This window comes from Excalfactoria chinensis, chromosome 4 (assembly GCF_039878825.1).
Source record: "Excalfactoria chinensis isolate bCotChi1 chromosome 4, bCotChi1.hap2, whole genome shotgun sequence".
Classification (NCBI taxonomy): Eukaryota; Metazoa; Chordata; class Aves; order Galliformes; family Phasianidae; genus Excalfactoria; species Excalfactoria chinensis.
Window position 1 is genome coordinate 11,479,509 of NC_092828.1, and position 23,547 is coordinate 11,503,055.

Below are 23,547 nucleotides of genomic sequence, written 5' to 3' on the forward strand. Positions count from 1 at the left end.
CACAAGGAAATTCTGCCTTTACTGGGTGTTCCTGGATTTAAGAAATTCTCTTGGGTCTAAAATAGTTCAGTATAGAGGAGTCCGTGGCATTTCTATTACAATCTCAAAAGATCTGAGACAAGGTGTTAAGGAATTTTATTCTTAGGCAAACAGAGTTCCACCTATGGCAACTAAATCACAACAGACTTCTCTTCAGAACTGATAGCATTTGCTTGGCATGCTGACAACCCTGTATTATTATTTACTAGGAAATCTTTCGCACAGAATCTAAAGAAGGTACTTCATTACTTGTTGTTATGCTATCTTGTTTAACAATAAATTGAACAGCATTCTGCTTGCACTCCCCAGAGATTCAAATTATTTTGCATACTTACCACTGGTGCTACCAAAGCGGGTAGATAGCTAACCAGAAAAAAATGTGATTATGTTTCAATCACAGGTGCTTAATCATTTGCAAAATACAATACAGCCCTTTGATAAAACTGATGAGAAAGGACAAGAAAGTGGGACTAACAATCCAGGAACATGAACAGTGACTTTAGAAATGATGATGCTGGGCGAAAATATGGAAGATGAGCTGGACTGAGTGTATTACTTTTCATCTCCTATATGCTGCAAACAGGCAAAGCAATAGGAATCCTGTTCAAGTGCTGTTAAGCCCCCAAAAGAGTGATTTTCAACAGCAGAGAATAATCTAACTACTATTGTAAATTCTCCTCTGTGCAGGCCACACATCCTGCACTTAGTGGTCTCAGCTGCAGCCAAGGATCACAACATAAACCACCATCAGTGCTGACTATCATAATATTAACTTATTATCAGCTGATCACCGGGTTCTTTAACCTGAGCACATAATACAATCCATGAAGTCAGTGTAACACCAACAGTTCAGTGTGCTTTGCATGGAGAACATACATGTACAATGTGATGGCTACACTGTTTCATGCTGCTTTTGCAGAAACATGGTGGAATAGCCTTATAAGGTTTGCTAGGGAAGATGATAAGTCTCCACTTAGGAAAAAAAAATGCCAGTTTAACTGAATTCTACCAGTGTGACTCGAGAATCATAGAATCACAGAATGGCTTGGGCTGGAAGGGACTTTAAAGCCCGTCCAGTTCCAATTCCTTGTTGTGGACAGGGCTGGCACCCACTAGGTCAAGCTGCCCAGGAAAAGAAAATAGTTCAGGCTAAAAAAATTGTTCGAGATTATTTGTACTCTAAAGAAAGTACTCAACAGGAAACAACAGTAAGTCTGACCATAAACAAGGACAGCACAATAAATATTATAAAGCCTGTTTTCTACAAGAAAATAATGAAACCATTAAGAAATGCTATTGCTTCCAATATCTTATTTTTGGACACATACAGAATAGTTTCTATGAACTTACTGATATGTCATCTCTTGCTTGTAGAACTTTCACTTACTTAATGAAATTTATTCAAATTGATTCCATTAATAGAATAGTTGATTGCAACAGTGAATGAACCTGTTTGTAGTACCTGGCAGTCAATCTGAAAGCTTTTTGAAAAATCTCAAGAGAAATTCATCAAGCATAAAGAAATACCACAGGGTATATGCAGAAATAAAATGGACTCAAGATTAAAATGCTGAATGCATCTGAATTTCAAACATGGCAATAAATACAGAATTTTGTCAAAAATCAAGGGAATACAGAGTTTATCAGATTTCACTGTAGATCGAAAAAACAATATTAATGCTTTCCCTCAGACTCAAATGATTAAGTGGTTCTTACATGCAGATGAGAATAAAGTGAATAATGACATTATGAAGCAGGAAAATATATCTAGAAAGACTGGTTGTCCTGTATTTTAAATGGCAGCCACTCCATTACGTATTATCTCCAAGAGGCAATGGCATAGTTATTTGTTAACTTGTAACAGTTACTCGTTAACTTTGGATACAATAGCTTTTCATTAAAAGAATTAAAATTTCTAGTCCAGCTGTAGAGCACTTCTGCATCATCAGAAGTCCAAAGGATAAGATTTTTGTTAAGGGGGCAAACTGTGTCTTATTAAGGAAAGAAACTCAGTAATCATGTTCCCTACAATAATGTAAGTGTTCGTGGACACCACTCGTTACTAGAAGATACTTTATGTCATACGCTCAGGATAGATGGGAAAAAGTTGACTGTACTCATTTCCTCCTGTTTCATAAGAATTTCAAAATGATAACTACAAACTGAACCCAGTAACCTGCTTTTAAGTCCTCCGATGCCAGTAGAACTCAGTGGCATTGAAGTCATACTCAGTGCAAGCTAATAAAATAAAGAAAAAAATTATTTCTATGCATTAAAAATGGAGATTCGTTGAAATTAATTTTTCCTTCTCATTGGTTTTTATTTCAACCTTCACCTTCTGTACTGCCTTCCCTTTTTATAAATGGGCTTCTCAGATATAGCTACATCTGATAATGATACAGCTGTTAGGAAACAGTGAATCCACACAGAGATCAAATACATTTTCTTACACAATAAGGCAAGAAGCAACTTCATAATGAAGCTTATTTACATTCTGTATTTTGTATTTCACAACAGTATGTACATTCACAGTGAATGTATGTCAATGCCTACAAAAGGCTGAATTTCTTCAGCTTATTGTTGACATTTGAGGCCAGCCAACCACATGGGGCATGCGGAATGACTCAGGTCACTTGGTGATGAGATAGGAAAGGCCAAGAAGAATAGCAGGACTTCTGTCAAGGTTACAGGTAGTACAAAACTGCAAAACCAGAAGTTTCATATAAGCTTTAGCGGTGGCAAATCAATGAAACATTTGGATGTGACTCTACAAATACAACAAATGTTTCCCAGAACTGTAACTGAACGTGCAAATGTAGCAGTAGAGTTAAGGACTTCAAAGCTTTACTTGAAATGACTAAATTTAATGAGAACCCAAATGTAGAATCAGACTGAGCTCATGTGGCAGGAGTTTCATATTTAATCTCCTAGATCACACTGTCTTTCAGACTTTCTGGGATAAATCATAAGGCAAAACGTTCAGAAGCAAGCATTTGAGTTGGAGGTCTCGTGATCAGATTTCCATCTGAGACAAGATGTGAGTAGCTCACCTTGAAAAGCAGCCAGCTCTGGATAGACAGACATGCCATCCACTCTGCAAAAACATCCCTAACCATATCTCATGTTAATGAAATTACATAAGGAAAGAAATGAAAGAGTTAAGTCTCTAGGAACCTGAACTTACAATTTTGACAAAGATAATTTTCTCCCTTTTATATAAATATATTTTACTTCAACCTCACATTCATGTTTACTCATTCACAACGTTTATTGCCCTGCATGTTGATAATGCTCAAAACTTAATAGCTTTTAATCTAAATTCTTATATTTCTATGCTCTGTCAAGTCAAATGAAGTAACATTTTGGTGAACTGCTATCACCAAAAAGGAATTACAAATGACAGTAAATTGTCTTTTTTTTTTATGCTTTTGATGTTAAAGCTGAAGAAAAATAATTATCTTATCAGGGACTATGTAATTCTTGGCTGTTAATTGATTTCATTTTGTGTGTAATCTGCGTGTCTGTTTTCTTAATAATGAGCTCTTAACCATTAACCTCCTTTCACTTCTCCTTTCACTGCTGAAATAAGCAGTTCACACACATACACACAAAAATAACAAAACAAACAAAAAAAACCCAAAACAATAACCCAGAGAAAGAAAAGATTAAAGGTTGGTTAATATCTGCTAAATTTGAGACAGACTTGCAAGGAGCTAGACATTTATCTTCCCAAGAGATCTGGAGAAACAGAATAAAGCATCATTGGGGTTGGGGGTTGGGAAGGCTTTCATCATCATGTGCAAGAAAATTTCAATTTAAACCTTGCAGTTCAATAGCTACAGAAACCAATACAAAACTGTTACTTCAACAGAGTATCCCCTGTGTATGGGGTAACTCCAAAGGCTACCTTTACTATAAATATTAGGCTAAGCCTTTCAGTTAGCTTTGAGGCAATTCCTTCTTCAATTACAGCACACTGTGCAAATTAAAATCATTCACCAACAGTGCTCAGCTTGGACTGTAAAAATTGCAGGTGGAGCCTCTGCCTACTCACTACAAGACTAGTCACCTACAGTGCACTATTTTAATTCACTAGCATGGTTGAAAAGTCCTATGTAATCTTCTAAATATGCCTTTGTTTCACTTCAGGCATCAACGGTTTCCACTGACCTTGGTTAAGTCATTTTAATTGATTTATTCATGTGTTGACAAAACAAACCTACTCAATTATTCTCTGCAAACAGAGTCAGCTTCCAGATCACTGCATTTTTATATATTTATTCACCAATCTGAATAATTCCTTGCTATACTGTAACACTACAGGCTACATTAGTGCTAGAAGTCTACATAAATCTCGGTGAACTCACATTTAAAAGGCAAAAAATGCTAAAAGAAATGGCAGAGAGTTTTGAGCAGGGCTTAGAAGAACATTGTAAGAACAAGGTAAGGATACTCTCCCACAAAGTAATGGCAAATATAGTGAAGTGACATATTTCTTCTCTCCCTGGGATATTCATTGGTTCCCTGCTTTGTTATATGCTGACCTTTTCCCTACATTCTAATATCACCTCTTGCACGGAGGTTATTTTTCTACTTATTCAAGTAACTAAGTCTGTCACGTTTGCTTCCCTGCTTGCTTAAACTAGGACAAATCAAGGTGACTGCTGAAATAAATCAAGTCATACTAGTACACAACTGAAGGAAGAAAGAGATTAAGCTAAGGGCTATTTAACTTGGATAGGTAGGCAGCATAACAACCTTGTGCAGTTTGCAAGGCTAATTTTTATGTGTAACCAAATAAAAATTAGGAATAACTAAATATTTAACTACTTCTAGTTCTTTCCATTCTGACTGTGTTTATAAATGTATGAATGAATCTTTATGAAATTGTCTTGTAGTCTTTGGATGCTTTGTGGACAATAGGCTATGGAATATTTATATATGTAAGTGAGGAGCATGATAGGCGTGTCTCGTTTGTATAGATACAGAGAGTACCACTCAGTTTTTCAGTAATATTACTAGGCTTCAGTTTCTATTGGAGTGATAGAAAGCAACTGAACTGTCTGCTAAGCAAATGACGATCATTTAAACTACAAGTCTTTTGAAACTACAACAATAAGCTCTGCAGTGTTATTAGGTGGTCCCAAACCAGCTGGCACTACAAACTAGCTGGTTCAAACCCAACTGAGATTTAAGGCCTGTAGCATAGGGCTGAATATCACCTTGGGAGAGTTTTTGCAGCCAGCTGGTTAGTCTAACCAGGTCTACTTGACCTGCAGCTAAACCTCTGCACTGTGGAGTACCTCAAACTTCTCTTGCCTTCACCACTGGAAAGATGTGAAGCCCTGCTGTCCAGGGAAAGGCTTGTCCAAGGTATAGTTCTGCTTTGAAATGAGCTGAAACAGATGAAGACCGAAAAGCATCGTGGTTGTGAGATGCAGTTCCTTCCCTCAAAATCAAATCTATGTCTGCTTTTTTGTCCTGACAAAATGTCTAACTACTGCAGTTCCCTGAGCTGTAGAAGTCAACAGAATTCAATTTATGTACAGTAGAATTATATTAATTAATACTTGCTCTTCTTTCAAGCTTATGCTGTTTAAAAGGTATACTGAGAAGTCTGCAGTATCTGCATTTAGGGCTACAGGGATGCAGTTGTTTATTACATAAAACATGACAATAAAGAAGTTTTATTGTAAACGTTTTATTGGACATTAATATTTATGGACTCTCATTCAATGGATTCCAGCTGGATTACCTTATTTATTGCAGCTTTTCATGTCTGGTAGTGTTTTTATGTGTCTAAGAATGAGATCAGCCATAATATGGAATATAAAGGCTTTGAGAGTGAATCGGCAGAGATCAAGTTTGTGCAGCTCTTCTGGCAACTTGGCAATTCTACTAACACTTAATTCACTTAGATCGTTTTTTCTTTAACGGAAAAGAAAATTTACCTAGCACGCTGTTGAAAGAAGTAGGATTTTCAGTCTGATTTCAATGTCACTAAAGCAGAATACACAACAAGAAAGAAATACAATTTCACAAATGAAGGGAAAAAATCTTTGTTCTCCAAAGACTTCATGGGAAATGTAGAAGTGTCTTGAGAAGAACTCACTAACTCTGGGGAATCAAGCATGCACAGTAACTTCAGCAGACATGCTGATCTTCCTTAAGTAGTACTGTACAACTAATTCATTCTGATTTGTGGCCATAGCCCAGCAAGTAGATGTTACCTCCTTTCTCCAAAGCAGTAGTTTTTCTCAAGCATCCTGTTGCTTGCTTGCAGTATTACATAAAACTGGAGTAAAAATTTGTTTGTTTCTAATAGGAAGACTTTTTTTTTTTTTTTTTTTCTCTTGAATTTTAAAACATGCGTGTGGACCAGCACTAATTAAGATTGTGTGGGTACATTATCTTGATGTGCTGGAGAGAGCAAGTTTCCATAACACCCTGATCTGGTCGTAATTAATCATGAGAAGGATCCTGCAGAGCTAAACATGATTAGTTTCAGCCTAATTAAAGGTCACTGCCATCTACACTTTTGGTCTTCATCAGATAGATCAAGTTATCTTATTTTTCAGTGTAGACAGAAAATAATTAAAGATGACGTAAAGGCATGATGCATCTACACTTCTTCCAAATCAGTAGGATTAAGAAGTGTAAAAATATTACTTATACCACAGACCTGAACACGTTTCAGGGAACTAACTGGTGTCAAAATAATTTATTTGAGAGGAAAAGAGATGAGAAAACTATTTTGGGACATGTAGAGAAGCTAACTAAGAATAGTATTATCGTACCATGGTGTGCAGGTGGTAATTATGGTACACAAATGAAGTCTCCCTCCTAGCAGAAATGCCAGACATTGTATACTCTAAACATTATTACAGCCTTGTCAGCCACCCATACAGCACATCTTGGAAGATCATGTAAATATTTTCTGACTAACATGATTTTAAGAAACATACTGGGTTGAGAAGATAACGAAAAAGGTAAGTTACTGTGAAAAACTGTCAATCTGCTTTGCCAGCCTAGCGTCCAGGGACAGCCATGATCTTTGATGTAAGTCCCCATGCTAAGACCTCACATTTCTCTCATGGGGTTAGAGGATGTTCAGAATTACTTTAGTGAATAACATATATCACTAGAGGAGATACCTTGTAGAGCTCCACAACAGCCTCTGTGCTTTCACAGTCATCTTCCTCTTCCAGCTGCCATTGTACCTGCCAGTGCTTCTCTAACAGATCATGGTAAGCCTGAAAGAAACACAACAGACATATTTAAATAGCTGGAAATGCTGTTTAGATAGGCTTGACAGCTGGGCTCATTACAACCTCATGAAGTTCAACAAGGCCAAGCACAAGGTCCTGCATCTGGGTCAGGGCAATGCCAAGCACTGATACAGGCTGGGCAGAGAACGGCTTGAGAGCAGCCCTGAGGAAAATGATTTGGGAGAGCTGCTTGATGAGAGATTCAACATGAGCCAGTATTGTGCACTTCCAGCCAAGAAAGCCAACCACGTCCAGGTTTGCATCAAGAGAGGTGTGACCAGCAGGTGAGGTAGGTGATTCTGCCTCTCTACTCTCTTGAGACCTCACTGGGAGTACAGCGTCCAACTCTGGAGCCCTCAACACAAGAAAGACATGACACTGTTGGAGCTGGTCCAAAGGAGGGCCACGAAGATGATCAGATGGCTGGAGCACCTTCCCTGTGAGGACAGGCTGAGAGAGCTGGGGCTTTCAGCCTGGAGGAAGGTCCTGGGGGAACCTTCCAGTACCTGAAGGGGCCTACAGAAAAGCTGGGGAGGGACTTTTTATAAGGGCATGTAGCAACACGGCGTGAGGAAATGGTTTTAAACTGGAAGGGGTTTGATTTGGACTAGATATTAGGAAGAAATTCTTTACTGAGGGTGGAGAGACACTGGAACAGGTTGCCCAGTGAGGCTGTGAATGCCCCTCCCTAGAAGCCTTCAAAGCCAGGCTCTATGGGGCTGTGAGCAACCTGGTCTAGAGGGAGGGGTTCCTGCCTAGTAGTAGATAGTCTTAAAGGTTCCTTCCAACCCAAGCCATTCCACAATTCTATGATTCTATATGAATTTTTCTTCTTCTCCAAAGAGTCTATGGGCTCAAGGTCCTCTGTATTAGACAAAAGCTTCTCTCTACTGTGGCAGTAGAAAGTCTAATATTTCTGTCCTTTATTATTTGCACAGAGGTATTTCCTAACATTAAGAACTATGTTCTCTTCTGCAGCATAAAGGACAAATTGTTACTTCTGCCCATTTCTTCTCAGCCTGTCATAAGCAGCTCATTACTCTATATTTTATCCAAGAATAATTGTTAGTTTTCTAAGGCATGCAAAATAGAGCATTTCCTGCACAAAGCACTGTGGCTGTAACTTTCTAGGTGAGAGATCTTGAAACAATTTCTAAGCTTTGTTTAACAAAGTTGGAAGTGTTGGGGAATTATGTATGAATAGAAAATACATTCTAAGTGCTCAGTAACTACAAAAATGTGTGGTACAATTATTAGTTCCCAGTTATGAAAAGACAATGAAGTAAAATGTGCTTTAGTATTCTAGAGTGACTCAAACCTTTAGTTTGTTCAGATGTAAAAGGAGTTTTGAAGAGAACTATGTCAGACAGGTGTGGCATACAAGAACAGTAACAGAATTATCTAATTCACACAATATAATTAAAGAACTTGGCCTGCAGTATAAGATTGCATTGTTGAGATTAACAAAGTTTGACAGTTTGCTACAGCTGGAATCTGTCTTCTCCAATAGCAATTTATCTTAGTTATTAGATTTCATCAAAAGTTTAATGCTGCTGGAAAAAACCACTTTAACCTTAAATAATTTCTCTTCATGAAAATTGAGGATTGATTTTTTTTTTCTTCTTAATAACTTGGCTCTGTGGTTTTCAGCAGTTATAAGAGTTTTGCAGTTGTCAGCATTTTACAGCTGAGAATTCTGATTTTACGTACATTCTGAACAATAACAATAGAGGTGGAAAATATGGCCAAGAAAATATTACATTAGTCACCATATACCATATTAAATTATCTATTGCAAACCTGTAAAAGTTATCCTGCCAGTGTTCATAATGAATTTTCCCTCCGCTTATGTGAAATTTAACAGTCTTTAGAGTCTCTGTAATTGCACTCATAGAAAGGTTCGATTAAATCAGTGCAGCTTGCTTTATTCTATAAGGTAGGCCAGATACTTTCACCCAGAGATTTCCTATATTGAGTCAAACACTATCTAAGTAAAGTAAGGATCTAGCTAAGTATCTAAGTAAAGGATGTTTTGGATGAAACATGCAGTCTAGCATTAACCTACCTTAGCACTTGGTTCCAGTGTGAAAATTTCAACACTGGAAGAAAACCCAAAGCAAGCTTAGACATAAGGATGTCTGACCCTTTCCTACCTGTGCTGATGATTCATAGGAGAACCTAAAACTTCCAATTGTATGGAATTGAGAGAAATCTGAAGCACGTTTTGCCTTGAAAAATCACTGAATCATAAAATCCTTAGAGTTGGAATGGACCTCTGAAAGCCAGCTAGTCCAACTCCCCTGAAATGAACAGGGACACCACAGAGAGATCAGGTTGCCCAGGGCCTTATCCAGCCTCACCTCAAAAGTCTCCAGGGACAGCGCATCAACCACATCTCTGGGAAACTTGTTCTAGTGCCTCACTACCCTTACTGTGAAAGACAAAAGAACGTTTCTATGTGCACACCTTAAGAAAATCATTTAAATCTCCAATATGAAAAGCTTTACTGAGGAGAATCTCTTGTTCAGTTTTCTGCCTGTGTTTGAAGTCTTCTCTCTTATTTGCACGGCATTCCACTCGTTTCAGGATGAGGTCTTTACTTTGCTGGATGCATTCTGAAACATGAAATACAAATGATTAGATACTGTAATTCCAGAGGGAGAAAGTAGCATCTGCTACTGTCACACAACATAAGCTCACAGAAATCTGTTAGTGAAAAAAAAAGTAGGCAAGGAATTACCACACAGAATTTCAAAGCTGTTTCTTACTATGAAAATCTATCATATTTCAGATGCAAACATTTGGGCACTTAAATCAATCTTTTCTTTTTTGGATCACTATTGTCCTGCATTCTCACCTTCACTGGTACTGCTTTTGTGTTGATGGTGAGTTCAGTACAAGAAACAATTCCTACCAGCAGCACCCCAGCCAAACCTCCCTGTCCTGCTTTAGGAAAGTCCAGAAGGGGCTCACTACCTAATTGCAGATAAGCAAATGCTACTTCCAGGACAAGGGCAGCAACATATGGTGGGGAAAACATGTCCAGAGGAACTTCAGTTCCTGTTAGTTTGAACTCAGATGTCAGATTATCCGGCTTCCAAAGTGATTTTTTCAAGAACCCATATAAATTGTCAAGGTTCCTCTGGTTTTGCATGCATTCTGTGACATATTTGGGACCCAGTTCTTGCTTCCTTCATCCTTCCTCTTGCTCTAAGTGATTCATGTCTACCTGAACTCCATCCTACAGAGTTGAACTGATGTTGATGATATTTCCTCAATATTTCATATCACACTGCTTGTCCTCCTAAGGATCTCCATTTCCCTTACATACTCTGTCCCAGATCAGTAACTCATTCCGGACACATGTAGGTAAATGGGAATGCAAAAGAAGAGTCAGATGGAGTTGATTTAACTGGGAGAAATTATTTTGTGGAGAATCATAGATTCATAGAATCACTGAGGTTGAAAAATACCCTTAAGATTACTAAGTCCACATTATCAAGCCCACCACTAACCCATGACCTATCCACATGTCTCATAAATTTTTCCATGACTGGAAACTGTGTATCTTCCATTCAGCACCCACTAGAGAAGTTAGGAGTAGATTTCTAAAGTAGGAGGATCTTACGTGTATAGGAAGTGTTAGGTCACGGCCTAAACCAGTGATTGAGCATCTGGTGAAGAGACAGGGCTAGCCCCAAGAGCACAGATGTAAGCAATTCATCTGCTCAACCAGAAAGGGTGGACCCTGGGTCTATTCCTCCCTAACCTCATTTAAGGTCTGGCAGCTAGAAGGGAAGGATTTCTACTTGGAGATTGCCTCCTGTGGGAGTTCTCAGTAAGCCCTTGCCTTCAGAACCAGGTAAGCTATTCTTTTCTTATCATTGGCTTATGACTAATACCTTTCACAGGTCATCCTAAAACTGATTAGAGGCAATCCCATACCCTGCCTGATACATTAGATAACACCTGCAGTGAAACAGGGGAAAACCTCAACTCAATTAGCTTAGACTTCATTAATATTGTATAATTCACAATCCAGTAAAGCAGTCCAAAAAGGTGTACAGGGAAAAGACTTTTTATCTAAATATCTTAAGTATTAAAAGTGGAAACATTTCTGAACATCCTAACTGTTAACATTACCTTTTCCAAAGAGTGACAACAAAGCTGTATTTTTGGGCACCTTTTCTCTATGCTAGTAGTTGATCATAAGACAACGCTTTTCACGTATACAGCTGATGCTATGCCTAATGTTAGTCAATATCACCAACGATGTCAAGTATGTGATAAGAGCACATAAAGAGTAAATGGAGAAATCCTGAAACTACTGGAAGCATATGCGACCCTACTATAAATTTCAAACCAATGAAATGAAGTGCAGATTATATGAATTGTAGAATAAGTTTGAAGTAGTGCAAGGAACAAGATCTGGGAGGCTTAAAGCTGAAGTTCCCATTCTAAGTGTCTAGCGTTCACAAGGACAGTGTTCTTGGCTGATACATCAATGTATTTCTAAAACAGAGGCATATAAGACTAAAGCCATAATTTTTGTATTAATTAATACAACTAAGAGAAATAATACTTAAATTAGTTAAACCACAACCACTTGTCTAACTACTCACCATTAGTGAAATGCGCCAGTTGTTCCCAGAAGGCCTTGTGAAGGTCTGTTAAAAGCTCTTCTTTTTGCTGGACGGAGAGTTTATTCTTCACAGTTAAATGGTCCAGAATATTTGATAGAATATTCAATCTACACCTGCACTCTTCTGGTATACAGGACCTCAGTGAATCAACTGCTTTTACAATGAGCTCCCAGTTAAATAACCTTTCCTGAATGTCCTAAAACAAACAAAATATCCTGCTTAGAAACTAAGAATCTTTGGTCACACATATCCTTTACTTGAATTATTCAATTCCAAATGATACAGAAAGCTCAGGAGGCTTCTCAAGACTATCCAGATATAATTTTGAGGTACTTTAGTAGTTCCATAACTTCTGATCTATTTATGATAGCAGCAGGCTTTACTTCATGTTCCCTTGAAAGAGCAAATATAAAATTAGAGTTCTCGCTAACTGCAGCTATAAAGATGATATTAATAGTGGGGAAAAAATTAAACTTGCAGAACAAACTCAAATACTCAAGGGGTGAAGATGGACAAAGGGGCAACATGGCAGTCCTGGACATCTCTTGAAAACGGTGGATGGCACACTTCTATATGCCTTCATTTTGAGTGGAGCTGGAACTGCTTTAGACAACGATGAAAGGTTGGAAAAAATGACTAATCCAGTTATTGGAGATACACAGGCCGTGACTTTTGCAAATAGATGTAAGCATAATGGTAGTTACTTCAGGTATTAATGTTTTCTCTATCATGTATCCAAACACCTCATTTAAAGACTGTTCATTCAAAGAAACTGTTCAACTGTACAGCAGCACAGTGTGGGTCAAATGTGGTCAGCTACCAAAACTGCCTTCAAACATGGTCACACAGGTTTCCTTGGCTGCTCCACTGCAAAATAAACAAATTAATAACTTTTATAGATTTTTATTAGTAACCAAAAAAAAATAAAATAAAATAAAAAAAATATTTATTGTTCAAATTACCAAAAAAAAAAAAAAAAAAAAAATCAGAATCTATCCCACTGCATTTTGTTTATCTATAAATTCACAGCAAACATTTCATTGTCTCCCGTGTGAAGTAAACCAAATATCTGACAGATCTGTTAGATTTAGAAGCACAGCACTGATGCACTTCTAAGCATATTTTTCCTTCTTAAGACCACATCTCTATGAACTGGTAAGAGTTTTCAAATATAGTTAAAGTCACCAGACAAACAGAATCATTCTCAAATGACATTCTTCAACTAAATATGGGTTTCTTGATCAAAGAAATTATTTTGAAAGAAAAAAGTCTTAATGTCCAGGGTAATGATTCCCTCATTACAGAGTTCATGTTCCTTGCTCATTGACTGCATTCATATTGTGCACACCACTTTTTTTCTTAAGATGACTGCCTAAACTGTATTTTGAGAACTAGAACAGATGTGAACTGGGGTTCATCCTCTACTGTGCTGTGCAACAGGAACTGAGCTCTTAGCGATGAAGCTGAAAGACAAACAATTGGAGTAAGCAGTTTTCAGCATTCTTAATATAGGACTGACAGACTTGTACACTTGCATTGTGCTTTGTGTTCAGACTGACTAAATATCTTATGACTTTTACTTCTTTTTGTACTTTACCATTGCCTGCAAATCCTGAGATTCATTTAATAAGCCTTCTACTGCAATCATCTTCTCAGTCAGGTCTGTCATTATCTTTGCTGCTTCGGCACTTGAGCATTTTGATTGGTCCAAAAAAACCTGCTGGGCTTTGTCAGCCTGCTTCCAGAAAGCTTCCATCTGTTGAATATGAATCAAATAACAATCCATTTCCCCTCATTAATAATCTGGCATTACATTACACCGAGAGACATAGGAGTCTACTATGAGATACAAGTCACTGAAACTACAGACTGCTTTTCTGTACTAATCACAGCATAAAGCTATATTTAGAGACTATTTACTGTATTATGATTTGTGCTGATGGCAAGTAACCAGAATGCGTTATGTTTGGATAATCTTCACTGTCTGCAATAGGAATCATCCTGTGCAATTCTCAAAAAGTTTAGTTCTCCATCTGCTGAAGACCACTATGTTGCTAATGAGAAAAGCGGGAAGGGTAACAGACTTTTTCTTCCAGGAAGTTTCTTTATCTGTAGTAGTAGGCATTCCAGTCAAACTAAAAATATTAATCATTTTTCATCATCAAAGACTTTTGTAGCCACACACCACATAACCATTTGATTAACTATGCTGAAATTAAGCATTTTATACTGGCACAGTGCATGTGCCCATTCTAATATATTATCCCTAAGGGTAATTTCTAGTTTTAGGCTCTGATCCCACAAACACTTCTGACTGCGCACAACTGTGAATATTCTATGGGCTCCAATGGGATTACTAGTATGCATTAAAGACAAGTATTTATTGCCAAGACTTACGTTAAAGATCTGTGAGTTTTGCAGTTACGGCCTTGAAGACCTTTCTATTACTGGGCAAAGAGTGGATTAGTTCAGAGTCCTGATCTGCATAGAGGAAATCATTTTAAAAATAGATGAAAAGCTTGGGTCTGTCAATTTGTGGCACGCACATTACTACAGCATCCAGAGGAGACTGCAGGCCCATGGCAGTGGAACGTTACAGGTTGTAGCAAGGAAGTGGAAAAGAAGACAAGATAGAAATATTACTGTCCATGGTGTCTTGTTATGCTTCAGACAGACCCACTGAAGGATGACTGCCATCAGTGAATAACTGCTTCATGTTGCTTGGCAAGGCTGCCATGGAGCTTTATGTGACCGACTCTCAATTCTAAACAACCAACTTCTCAAGGAACAAAATTAAATTGCAAAAGAAACTTCACACGGGTCTATCATTGTTAGAAGGACTTTCATTATAAATCAAAACTGAGAAAATTGTGTCTGAAGCACTTAACCATCAGCACTAAAAAAAAATGTTAACTCCTCTACAGTAAGAACCCAAGACTGAGATAATGGGCCGTTTAGTTCAGGGCTGATATGCCATGATCAATCAGTGCAGGCAGCCCACAGAGCCATCAGTCTGACTTGTCATAGTCTTATATTCTTTTTTTTTTTTCAACAGTAGATTGGCTAAACCTCAGAAACAGCACCAGAAAGTAAACTATCCTTCAGATTATCTGATTTACTGGAAAGTAATGTACCGAATCCTTTTAACCTCCAGGTTTTAGAAAGTAGGCTAGTTTGGATACAATAGCATTGCTGAAGAGAAGCCATCATTTAAGAATCAAATACTTATAATCACACAGTATTATTTTTTTAATCTTAAATAATTTTAATCTTAAATATAGATTTATCATAATATGCAAAAACGCTAAAGTGCTCTGCTGAAGCAAACACGCAAAGCATACCAAAAGATTGCATTGCAGTTATTTTCTTAGTGATTATTTTTTCTGTAAATAATGTTCTTATTAGTCTTTTAGTTATGTGGCATTGAAGAAAACAAAAAACAAAAAAAAGTCAGGCTATATCTAGGCTTGAAATACCTCTCACCATCTGACAAGCAGTAGATGCTTCTCATATCTAAACCAGCATGATGCAATTGTGTGTATAAAAACACTGGCTATCAATGCGAGATAGAAATACTCTGCTGGAGCAACATAAAAATGCTTTCATGAGCCTTCTCAGTACTAACAATGACTAGTCAACACAACAGTTAATTTAAAAAGCATTCCTCTTTAAAAGAATAACATTAGAATAATATTTAAGGAAAAAAAAAAAAAAAAAAGAGTTACATTATCTATTATGTGCTCAGAATATTCCCTTTCTTTCCTTTCTAAGTCTTCCACAGTTTGATACTCTGAATTATGGGCTCCTGACATCTCAGTATTCTGCAGTCTGGAATCAAGTTGCTTCTGTAATTCTTCAAAATCCTGGGAATAAAAAGTGATTTTTGAAATTAGAAAAAAAAGTACATTATTTCTGATTTCAGGAGTGAATTGGTATCAGTCCTTGCACATGACAAATGAAACTGAAAAAGTGAAAAGCTGTTTCTTGGTAATGTGTTTCCTGTGACAAAGAGAGAAAATGTAGCTGGCACCTTGGAATTACACTTAGTACAAATATTACATCCCTATTAGTATGTGAGTACTGTTGCCCATCTCTGCCAAACTCAAGTTTTGGTAAATAGTGGTTCATGAGCTTTTGTACTCTGTGCCTACCCACAAATGTTTTTACTTTAACACATGTCCCCAGTTTAAATAGCAGCTGTGAGCACACATGCTGTGTTTTGAGTACAGATACATGAGCAGATACAGTGTTTCCTGCAGAGTGCTAACCCACAGGGATGAACACACCTGTAATATTCATAAGGAACAAATTACAGCCCACACAATCATCTGGGTTTTCAAATTCTTCACTCTATGGAAACTAGGATGATTTTTTTTCCCAATAACTAACAATATTAACAAGTACTAGTCCTCTGCCCTTACTTAGTAGCTTGATACAGCAATGGATGGTCTTTCAGTTGCTTAAAAATGCCTTATGTAAACAAGCATTTTCTTTTACATCACACAATTTTGGTTGTCAATGCACTAACTTAACACCATATGCTTTAAAGAAATGTAACCAGATTTTGACAGGGTCCACAATCTCACCAAAACCTCACAATTTTGCAGAAATAGAGGAAAATCCTGTGTAATCATAATATCCTCCATAACCAGCCTTTTCCTTTGTGTGTTATTTCAGTCTGAAGTCTGCCATGTTTCTATGATCTTTTTCTCCAGAATACAGAGCACAGAAATCCCATATTGACACTCAAACAACTGGACTATTCCAGCGATTACTGTATTTAATAAACAAAATTTAGTCATTGTCTTGTTGCAGCTCAGCTACTTGCATGACAACACCCAAGCTGTCAAGCATCATCCAAAGTTTGGCTATGCTGAGAAACATCTACTTTATATTTGCTTATGATTTAAAGCCATTAATTGAAGTCCATTAGAAAGAAGGATTTACGCACCAAATCTCACTTGTTTATTAACTACAATTAACTAATGATATTAAATGTAAGGATTTAAGGAAGACAAGTGATTTTAAGGCAAGAAACATTCTGCTATAATTGACGTAAACATTCTGTTAATTAGGTAAAACTGTAGAGATTCCTGTCATTGATTCACAAATCATGGGACCACAGAAACAAGTTATTAACAACTAGCTGACAGACTTCACTTTAATGCCTAAATGTGAAGTTCATAAGTATATAAGAAAAGAAGAATAACAATTACTGTGAGAACAATTGAATACTGGACTGGGCTGCCTAGAGAAATGGTGGTCTTCCATTGGAAATCAACTGAAATGCACATTGACTACAGAAGTATGTCTTCTAGTTCAGAAGTGAAAAATGGATTTTGATGAAGGACAAAAAGGAAAGTAATTGTATTTTCCCTTGATAGGAACACTGTGTTTTCTCCTAATACTTTATTCCCTACTGCTCTATCACTTGTAATGATATATGGGACCTGACAAGACTTGATAATTAGAAATTAGTAAATTTGAGAGAATAAGGTTCAGAATGTTCTGTTTACTTGAATAAATTCAACTATGAAATACTCTTATTCTTAACAAAAACATCACTGTCCTGATCTCCTCACATAACGACTGAGAGGAAATGAGAACAATGTAATGCAGAGAATCAAGTAACGAGAGAGTTCTTCACGTTTCTGATTAAATGGCACTGCTGTTTAAAAATATAGGGGGAACAGCCTGCAATGGAAACCCCCATGAATTGGTAGAACTGACTCCTAAATTCCATTGTCTGAAATACCAACCAACCAAAACACTTACATTTTTGAGAATTAAAAATGTCTTCTCGAACAAATCATCAGTAATATTCTTCTTATGATTGAAGTCTGTGAGGTATATTTTGAGAATCTGAATGAATATCTATTTAAAAGGAAAGAAACATGAAAGGGCTGAATAAAATCAATGGAACTGGTCACAAAATCTTTATTAAAATTAATCCATAACTACACTGAGGCATAAGCAAAATAATAGAAATATCAGCAACTCCACAGCATTCCCATTATGAAAAGTTCTTTGTCTTCAGAGTATTGGATGATGGATTTATGTTCAAATGAGGACATGGACATAATCTGACACATTTGAAATTACTCTTTATTGGAGATTGTCTAGACCACTTAAAAACAGAAAGCTCTAAGCTGAAGTATATAAGCATATTCATTATAATGATTTAAATTGTACTATGCCAAATAGAGTATCAAACATTTTCAAATAAAACCTGTACCTCAAAATAAACATCTCAAGTTTAACTACCTTCTCTTACAAAAACTGTGATATTCCAGTTCTGTTTTTAAGTTTCAAATACTACTTGCTTCAAATGGACACTTTTGAACCTTAGGATAATTTGAATAATCAAATGTTTTGTCTCTTTTAATATGTTATTTTAGAGACAGTTCAAAAAAGGCAATTCAATGTTTGCTTCATCTTGGAAGATGTCATGTGAGTGCTTAAAAACAGGTGATGAAGTTGCCTGTTTTTAAACATATAAATATGCTTTATGTTTTTAAATTAAATATATTAAAAACAGCAGAATCTGGGAAATATTACTACTGCCCAGCAGAAGAGGAAATAATTAAATGACCACTTTTTCAATCTCACTTGCTGATGTTTTGGACAGTTTTGTGAAGTTTTGAACACAAAACACCAACACATCACCTAAAAGATGTGTTAAAACACTTATAGAGGACTTGTTTTCCTTCTCCTAGACTGACTCTGAGAAAGATCAACTTTGAAGTCAGAGAAACAAGTGAAAAATGAGGAAACTATTCCCCATACTCATAACTTTTTTTTTTTTCCTTGGTTCCCTGCTAGCAAAACTACAAAGCTATTAGAAGCTCCAGCTAGAGGCCAAAGTCACCATCCTCTTAAGGTCATTTCTAGTGGGTCACAAAGTAAAATCTCAGTGTTTCTGCAGTTACATCCCCATGTTGTTACTTAACATTCTTTTACAATTTTATGGCTAACTTTTAGATCACGTTTAACATTTCCTGGTCAAATTAAACTTCGTTCTGGAAGCTAATATCAAATTCCCTTTCTCATCTACTTTTAGGGGAATCAAATCCACCAGGAGAGAAATTGCTAAGGAGAAACTTTCCCAGAAAATCTCACTCCTTGAAATATTCCTAGTGCATTTACTAAATTGTATCACAAATGACAAGTCTGCTTAAACTTTGGAGATTGGGAAGGAAGGTGAGGAGAAAGCTATGCAATTTATGTCCAGATTTATATTACCTCTGCTAAAACTCAGTAATGGAGATGATTCCACGCTTGAACACAACTATGAACTATTAAATAATTATATGAAACAAGTATTCATTGGCTTTGTGTAAATCCTTTTTTTTTTTTTTTTTTTTTTTTTTTTTCCTTCTTGTCATCTTTGAATGCTGGGTCTTGATGTAGGTATTCCTCTTTGGTTTAAAGGAATATCTTAATTCCTTTGTCCCCATAAAATCAGGATATTCTACTTAGAACAAAGTACTCACTCGGCTGAATTGAATTTTCAATTTTATTCAAATAGCTTAGAGTCCCTGGAGCTGCAATGCCCAAGAATTGTCCTTAAAGCATAAACTTATCTATTAAACATGCATTTCTTTCTCTTTTTATGAACCCCAACTGTTATGTCTTATTCTCTGGAGTAGCATTTAAAATTGTTATGTTATTCAGTCTGACTTCCTGTATTTCACAGCCCGATAGATTTCACTATTTTATTATTTTGTGAAGATCATATACATGCAGAACAAAGAGAACAAAAATAAAAAGAATACTGCAAAGGTACAACTCTGCTACACTACTTCTCATCTAGTCTATCCTAAACTAATATTCAATTAATGGTTTCAAATCAAATCGCTCTAAATGAGACATGAATACCTACCACATGTTCTTCTTTTCTAAGCTCAGTATCAAGAAGCATGAGATCTTTTAAAAGAAGACTGCAAAGGCTGAGCTTAACATCAAAACTAAAACAAAGATTAAAAGTGTTAAAACCAATCTAAACAGAGTTCACGCACAAAAAAAGCAGCATCATACAGTAGTCTCATTTAATCAATAAATTCTCCATTGCTCCTAGAAAAGGAGTAAGATCATTTCTACAGTGGCTTCTAATTCTGATAAAACATCTCTATTCAGAGGTAAGCAAGTCAAAATAGTGGTTTATCAAAGTTGGAGATGCAGCTCTCTTTTGAAAAAGGTATGGTAAATATAGGGATGAATGGCTACAAGAAAGGGAAAACAAAGCTTTTAATTTAAACTGTTGAAATGAATGTACATTTAGAAAATATTTGTCATAGCGTTTTCCTCAAATCTCACAATGACATACATATGATTTTCTTTATTTTTGCAAATGAGTATACATACATATGTTTATTTGTTTAGGAATACTCCACTAGCTAAAAGAAAAAGAGCTGACAGTCTATTTGGATTAGCTCTACTTGCTCATCACTTGTGCATCTGATAAGCGTACAGTCTTCCTTCAACATAACGGGAACCATTCCTATTAATTCAAGGAGAATGACCACTGTCATTTGCTGTTCTCAGGATACCAGCTGTGTTACTTGAAGATGTACAGTAGAGAAGACTCTATTAGCTTAGCAACAATTTGCTGCACGAGTGAAAAGTATATGAGGCAAAGGGCTCTCCTTACATTAACTGCGATAATGCTTTTCACAAGAGTGCACTTCTAAAGTTCTGATTCCTAGAATTTCAAAAACAAGATACTGACTTTCAGGTTATAGTATGATGCATTTTTCTAGTCTCTTCAACCACTGTTTTTAGGGTTATAAGCCTATAACTCTGTCTTGTGGTGAATGTATGCATTCAAGACCAGTCTTTCATTTATGCCAGACCTTTACTGGTTGTTTTCAAAACTGTCATAGCATACCAAGAAATAATCAGACATGAGGGCTGGTTTACTGCTTACCTTTCACACGTGAGCACTTCCGGGAAGCAGGTTACCTTGAAGAAGGCTCGATCCTGAAATCTGTCATCACTTGTTGTTGAATGTATTGTTGTGGAGGAACTACAGTCCTCTTTGTCCCCCTGGCTAAGGGATTCCAGGCTGCCTGACGTAGATGCCTCTGTTACCTGATTAGGCAGAACTGCCTGCTTTGGATTCTCATGCAAAGATGGATTGGATGAGCCATCTGCCAAAGGCTACAGTCAAAAAAAATGTACAAAGTTAATTAATACAACACAATCTGAAGATAAACATCTCATCAATTTGCAGTGTTCGGTTTCAAGCAAAAAATTAAGCAACATATACAGCAAAAGCGTTTCCATGTAAATTAATGTTTATCATCCTGCCAGGTTTCTGCATTGCCTGGAAATGTACTCATCTGATGAGGTTATCTGCTCTGAGTCATTTTTCCTTACTGAACAGAAGATCTCTGTGTGCCTTTTTCTTACATCTCCTTGGGCAGATATAACCTCCATTAATGTTAATGGGAAGAAAAGTTTCCTTGACTGCAGTGAAAATTGACTGGACACAATGTAAAGCACTGCAAGTTTCAAGGGGAGATGAAAGCAGCTGATGCCTTGCAAAACAATTCCTCAGTCAATGGCCTATAAACAAGCAAATATCCCTTTGAAACAGATTGGCATTAAATTTTCTTCTGGTACTTGACTGCAATTTACTTTGACTCAGAACTACTGCCATTAATATTTACAAGTAGAGTCTAAAGCCATACCCTAAATTTCTGATTGATGGGATAGATGACTTTTGCCTTCAATGCAAATGCTGTAACGTTACTGTTCAGAGGAGACTCATTTTCCTGTGTGGAAAAGAAGAAAAAGCAATTAAGATTAGAGAATGACAGTGGACCTGACAGTTGTTCACTGTAAATGTTTCATTCCTTTTTGATTATATAACTTAGAAATTCCAATTGATAATTGTTTATTGACTATTTCAACTTTGGTGTAACAAGTCTTCTCCTAGGACTCCTTCAGGTCAGGTTGTGAAACCCAGAAAAGAAAACTCTGTCATCACCACTGCTCCAAAATATATAAAATATATTCTTTTCACCGTACCTGCTATTATGTCACCTGACTTTCTGCTCCTCTTCTTTCCTATCCACTGCCTGGAACAATGGGATAATCAGTTTTGTTTTGTGAGATTATGCATGTCCAATTAAAAGGCCAGATGTATGCAACAGACAGAATAGTTAGGAGATTTCCTGTTCTATCCTCTTTAGTGTTGGGGATTTTTGTTTTCTTTTACGTTGTTGTGTTTGTTTTTTTTTTTCATATGAAATTAAAAAATCCGATTTGTTAGAACAATTTTCTTTACACAGATTTTTCTAGAACATATCACAGCACTCCTGAAATCTAAAAATAGAGAGAAGAATAGAGGAGTAAACTACGTCATTCGTTAGACTCTTATCACTGCACTTTTTTATCTGTTTCATTTATTTGCAGAAGCCATTTTTGAATTTACTGATAGAATAAAAAGCAGGGGGGTCAGTATGTAAAACATTTTCTCATACTGAGTAGCCCCACTGCTATAGCATACATTCAGGAATAGAAACTGACAGAGTCATTGCTCTGAAATGGCTGGAGGCAAAGCAGCTCCAGTCCACAGCCATAAAGCTGTATCACAGTGTGCTGGAGCTAATACATTCTGCTCCTCAGCAGGCATGAGTAATACAGAATTATTATTAATACGGTAATTATGGTATTATTGCAGTGTGGAAGATCTCAGAATGAAAATATCTGTTTTTCTGAAGGCTTTAACCTCACTAAAAACATTTCTCCATCTATGCTTCTCCCTGAACTGAAAATTTGATAGTAGTAAAAGCCAAAGCCTCAGGGAATTGGAACAAATGAATCGAAAAAACATATATAACTTCAGAAGTTTGGCAAATAAATGGCAGAAAGCCCTTTCAAATAACAAGGACACTTCTTAATGGGTCACAAATGAGCAACCTTGCCTGGGCTATATACACAGTTATGAAGGATCACCTTTTAAAGGCTCTGATGCATTTTCAAGAAGAATGATAATATTCATAAATTTATACCACTGACAAGTTCTCTCACAGGATTTGCACTCCAAAAGAGAATCTAACCAATCCTCAATTGTTATGCTGTACTTTAACTCACAAAAAACAACCAACGATGGTTTGTAACAGTTCTTGATCACAAATCTGAAATGAAGAGCAATTGTCTGCCAGGATTTAAACCAAGGCTAAAATGTTTACAATAATGTCTGTTTTCTCTTTGTCCTGGAACCAGTCTTCATTGAAAGCTAAGCACCAGGCTTGCTGGCTTTAACTGACACTTTCTGCATGTACTTAATTTATGCATAATAGTGTTATCTGAACTGCACATTTATTAAATATGTCTACCCACAATTTTTAACAAGTGCAGTCAAATCAGCATTAGGTGAAAGGCAAACAGTTACACCATAGGATTCATTCTCATGATATCTTAGAGATTACCACAAAAAAGAGTGATTAGAAGTTCTGACTGATGGTTCATTAAATTTATACCTTCTCCCACTCTCTTTCCAAATTACTTTTCTATTTGTCCATGAATCCCAGGGCACCACACTGGTGTACAACTGCTTGCGGTCATTTGACCTCTGCACTGCGTCTTCA

General features: G+C 36.6%; 1 protein-coding gene across 2 annotated transcripts in view; it reads right to left on the reverse strand.

Annotated features, from left to right (window-relative positions):
• Positions 1-23,547, reverse strand: part of EVC (EvC ciliary complex subunit 1) — a 50,036-nt gene that overhangs the window by 22,505 nt on the left and 3,984 nt on the right. For both annotated transcript variants that reach the window (XM_072335677.1, XM_072335676.1), the window contains exons 3-11: positions 21,643-21,726; positions 20,877-21,109; positions 19,833-19,917; positions 17,726-17,824; positions 15,676-15,813; positions 13,548-13,706; positions 11,930-12,146; positions 9,774-9,922; positions 7,194-7,292 (exon numbers count right to left, since the gene is read on the reverse strand). In XM_072335677.1, the coding sequence (XP_072191778.1) occupies positions 7,194-7,292; positions 9,774-9,922; positions 11,930-12,146; positions 13,548-13,706; positions 15,676-15,813; positions 17,726-17,824; positions 19,833-19,917; positions 20,877-21,109; positions 21,643-21,726 (1,263 nt within the window). The remainder of the gene's footprint in view (positions 1-7,193; positions 7,293-9,773; positions 9,923-11,929; positions 12,147-13,547; positions 13,707-15,675; positions 15,814-17,725; positions 17,825-19,832; positions 19,918-20,876; positions 21,110-21,642; positions 21,727-23,547) is intronic.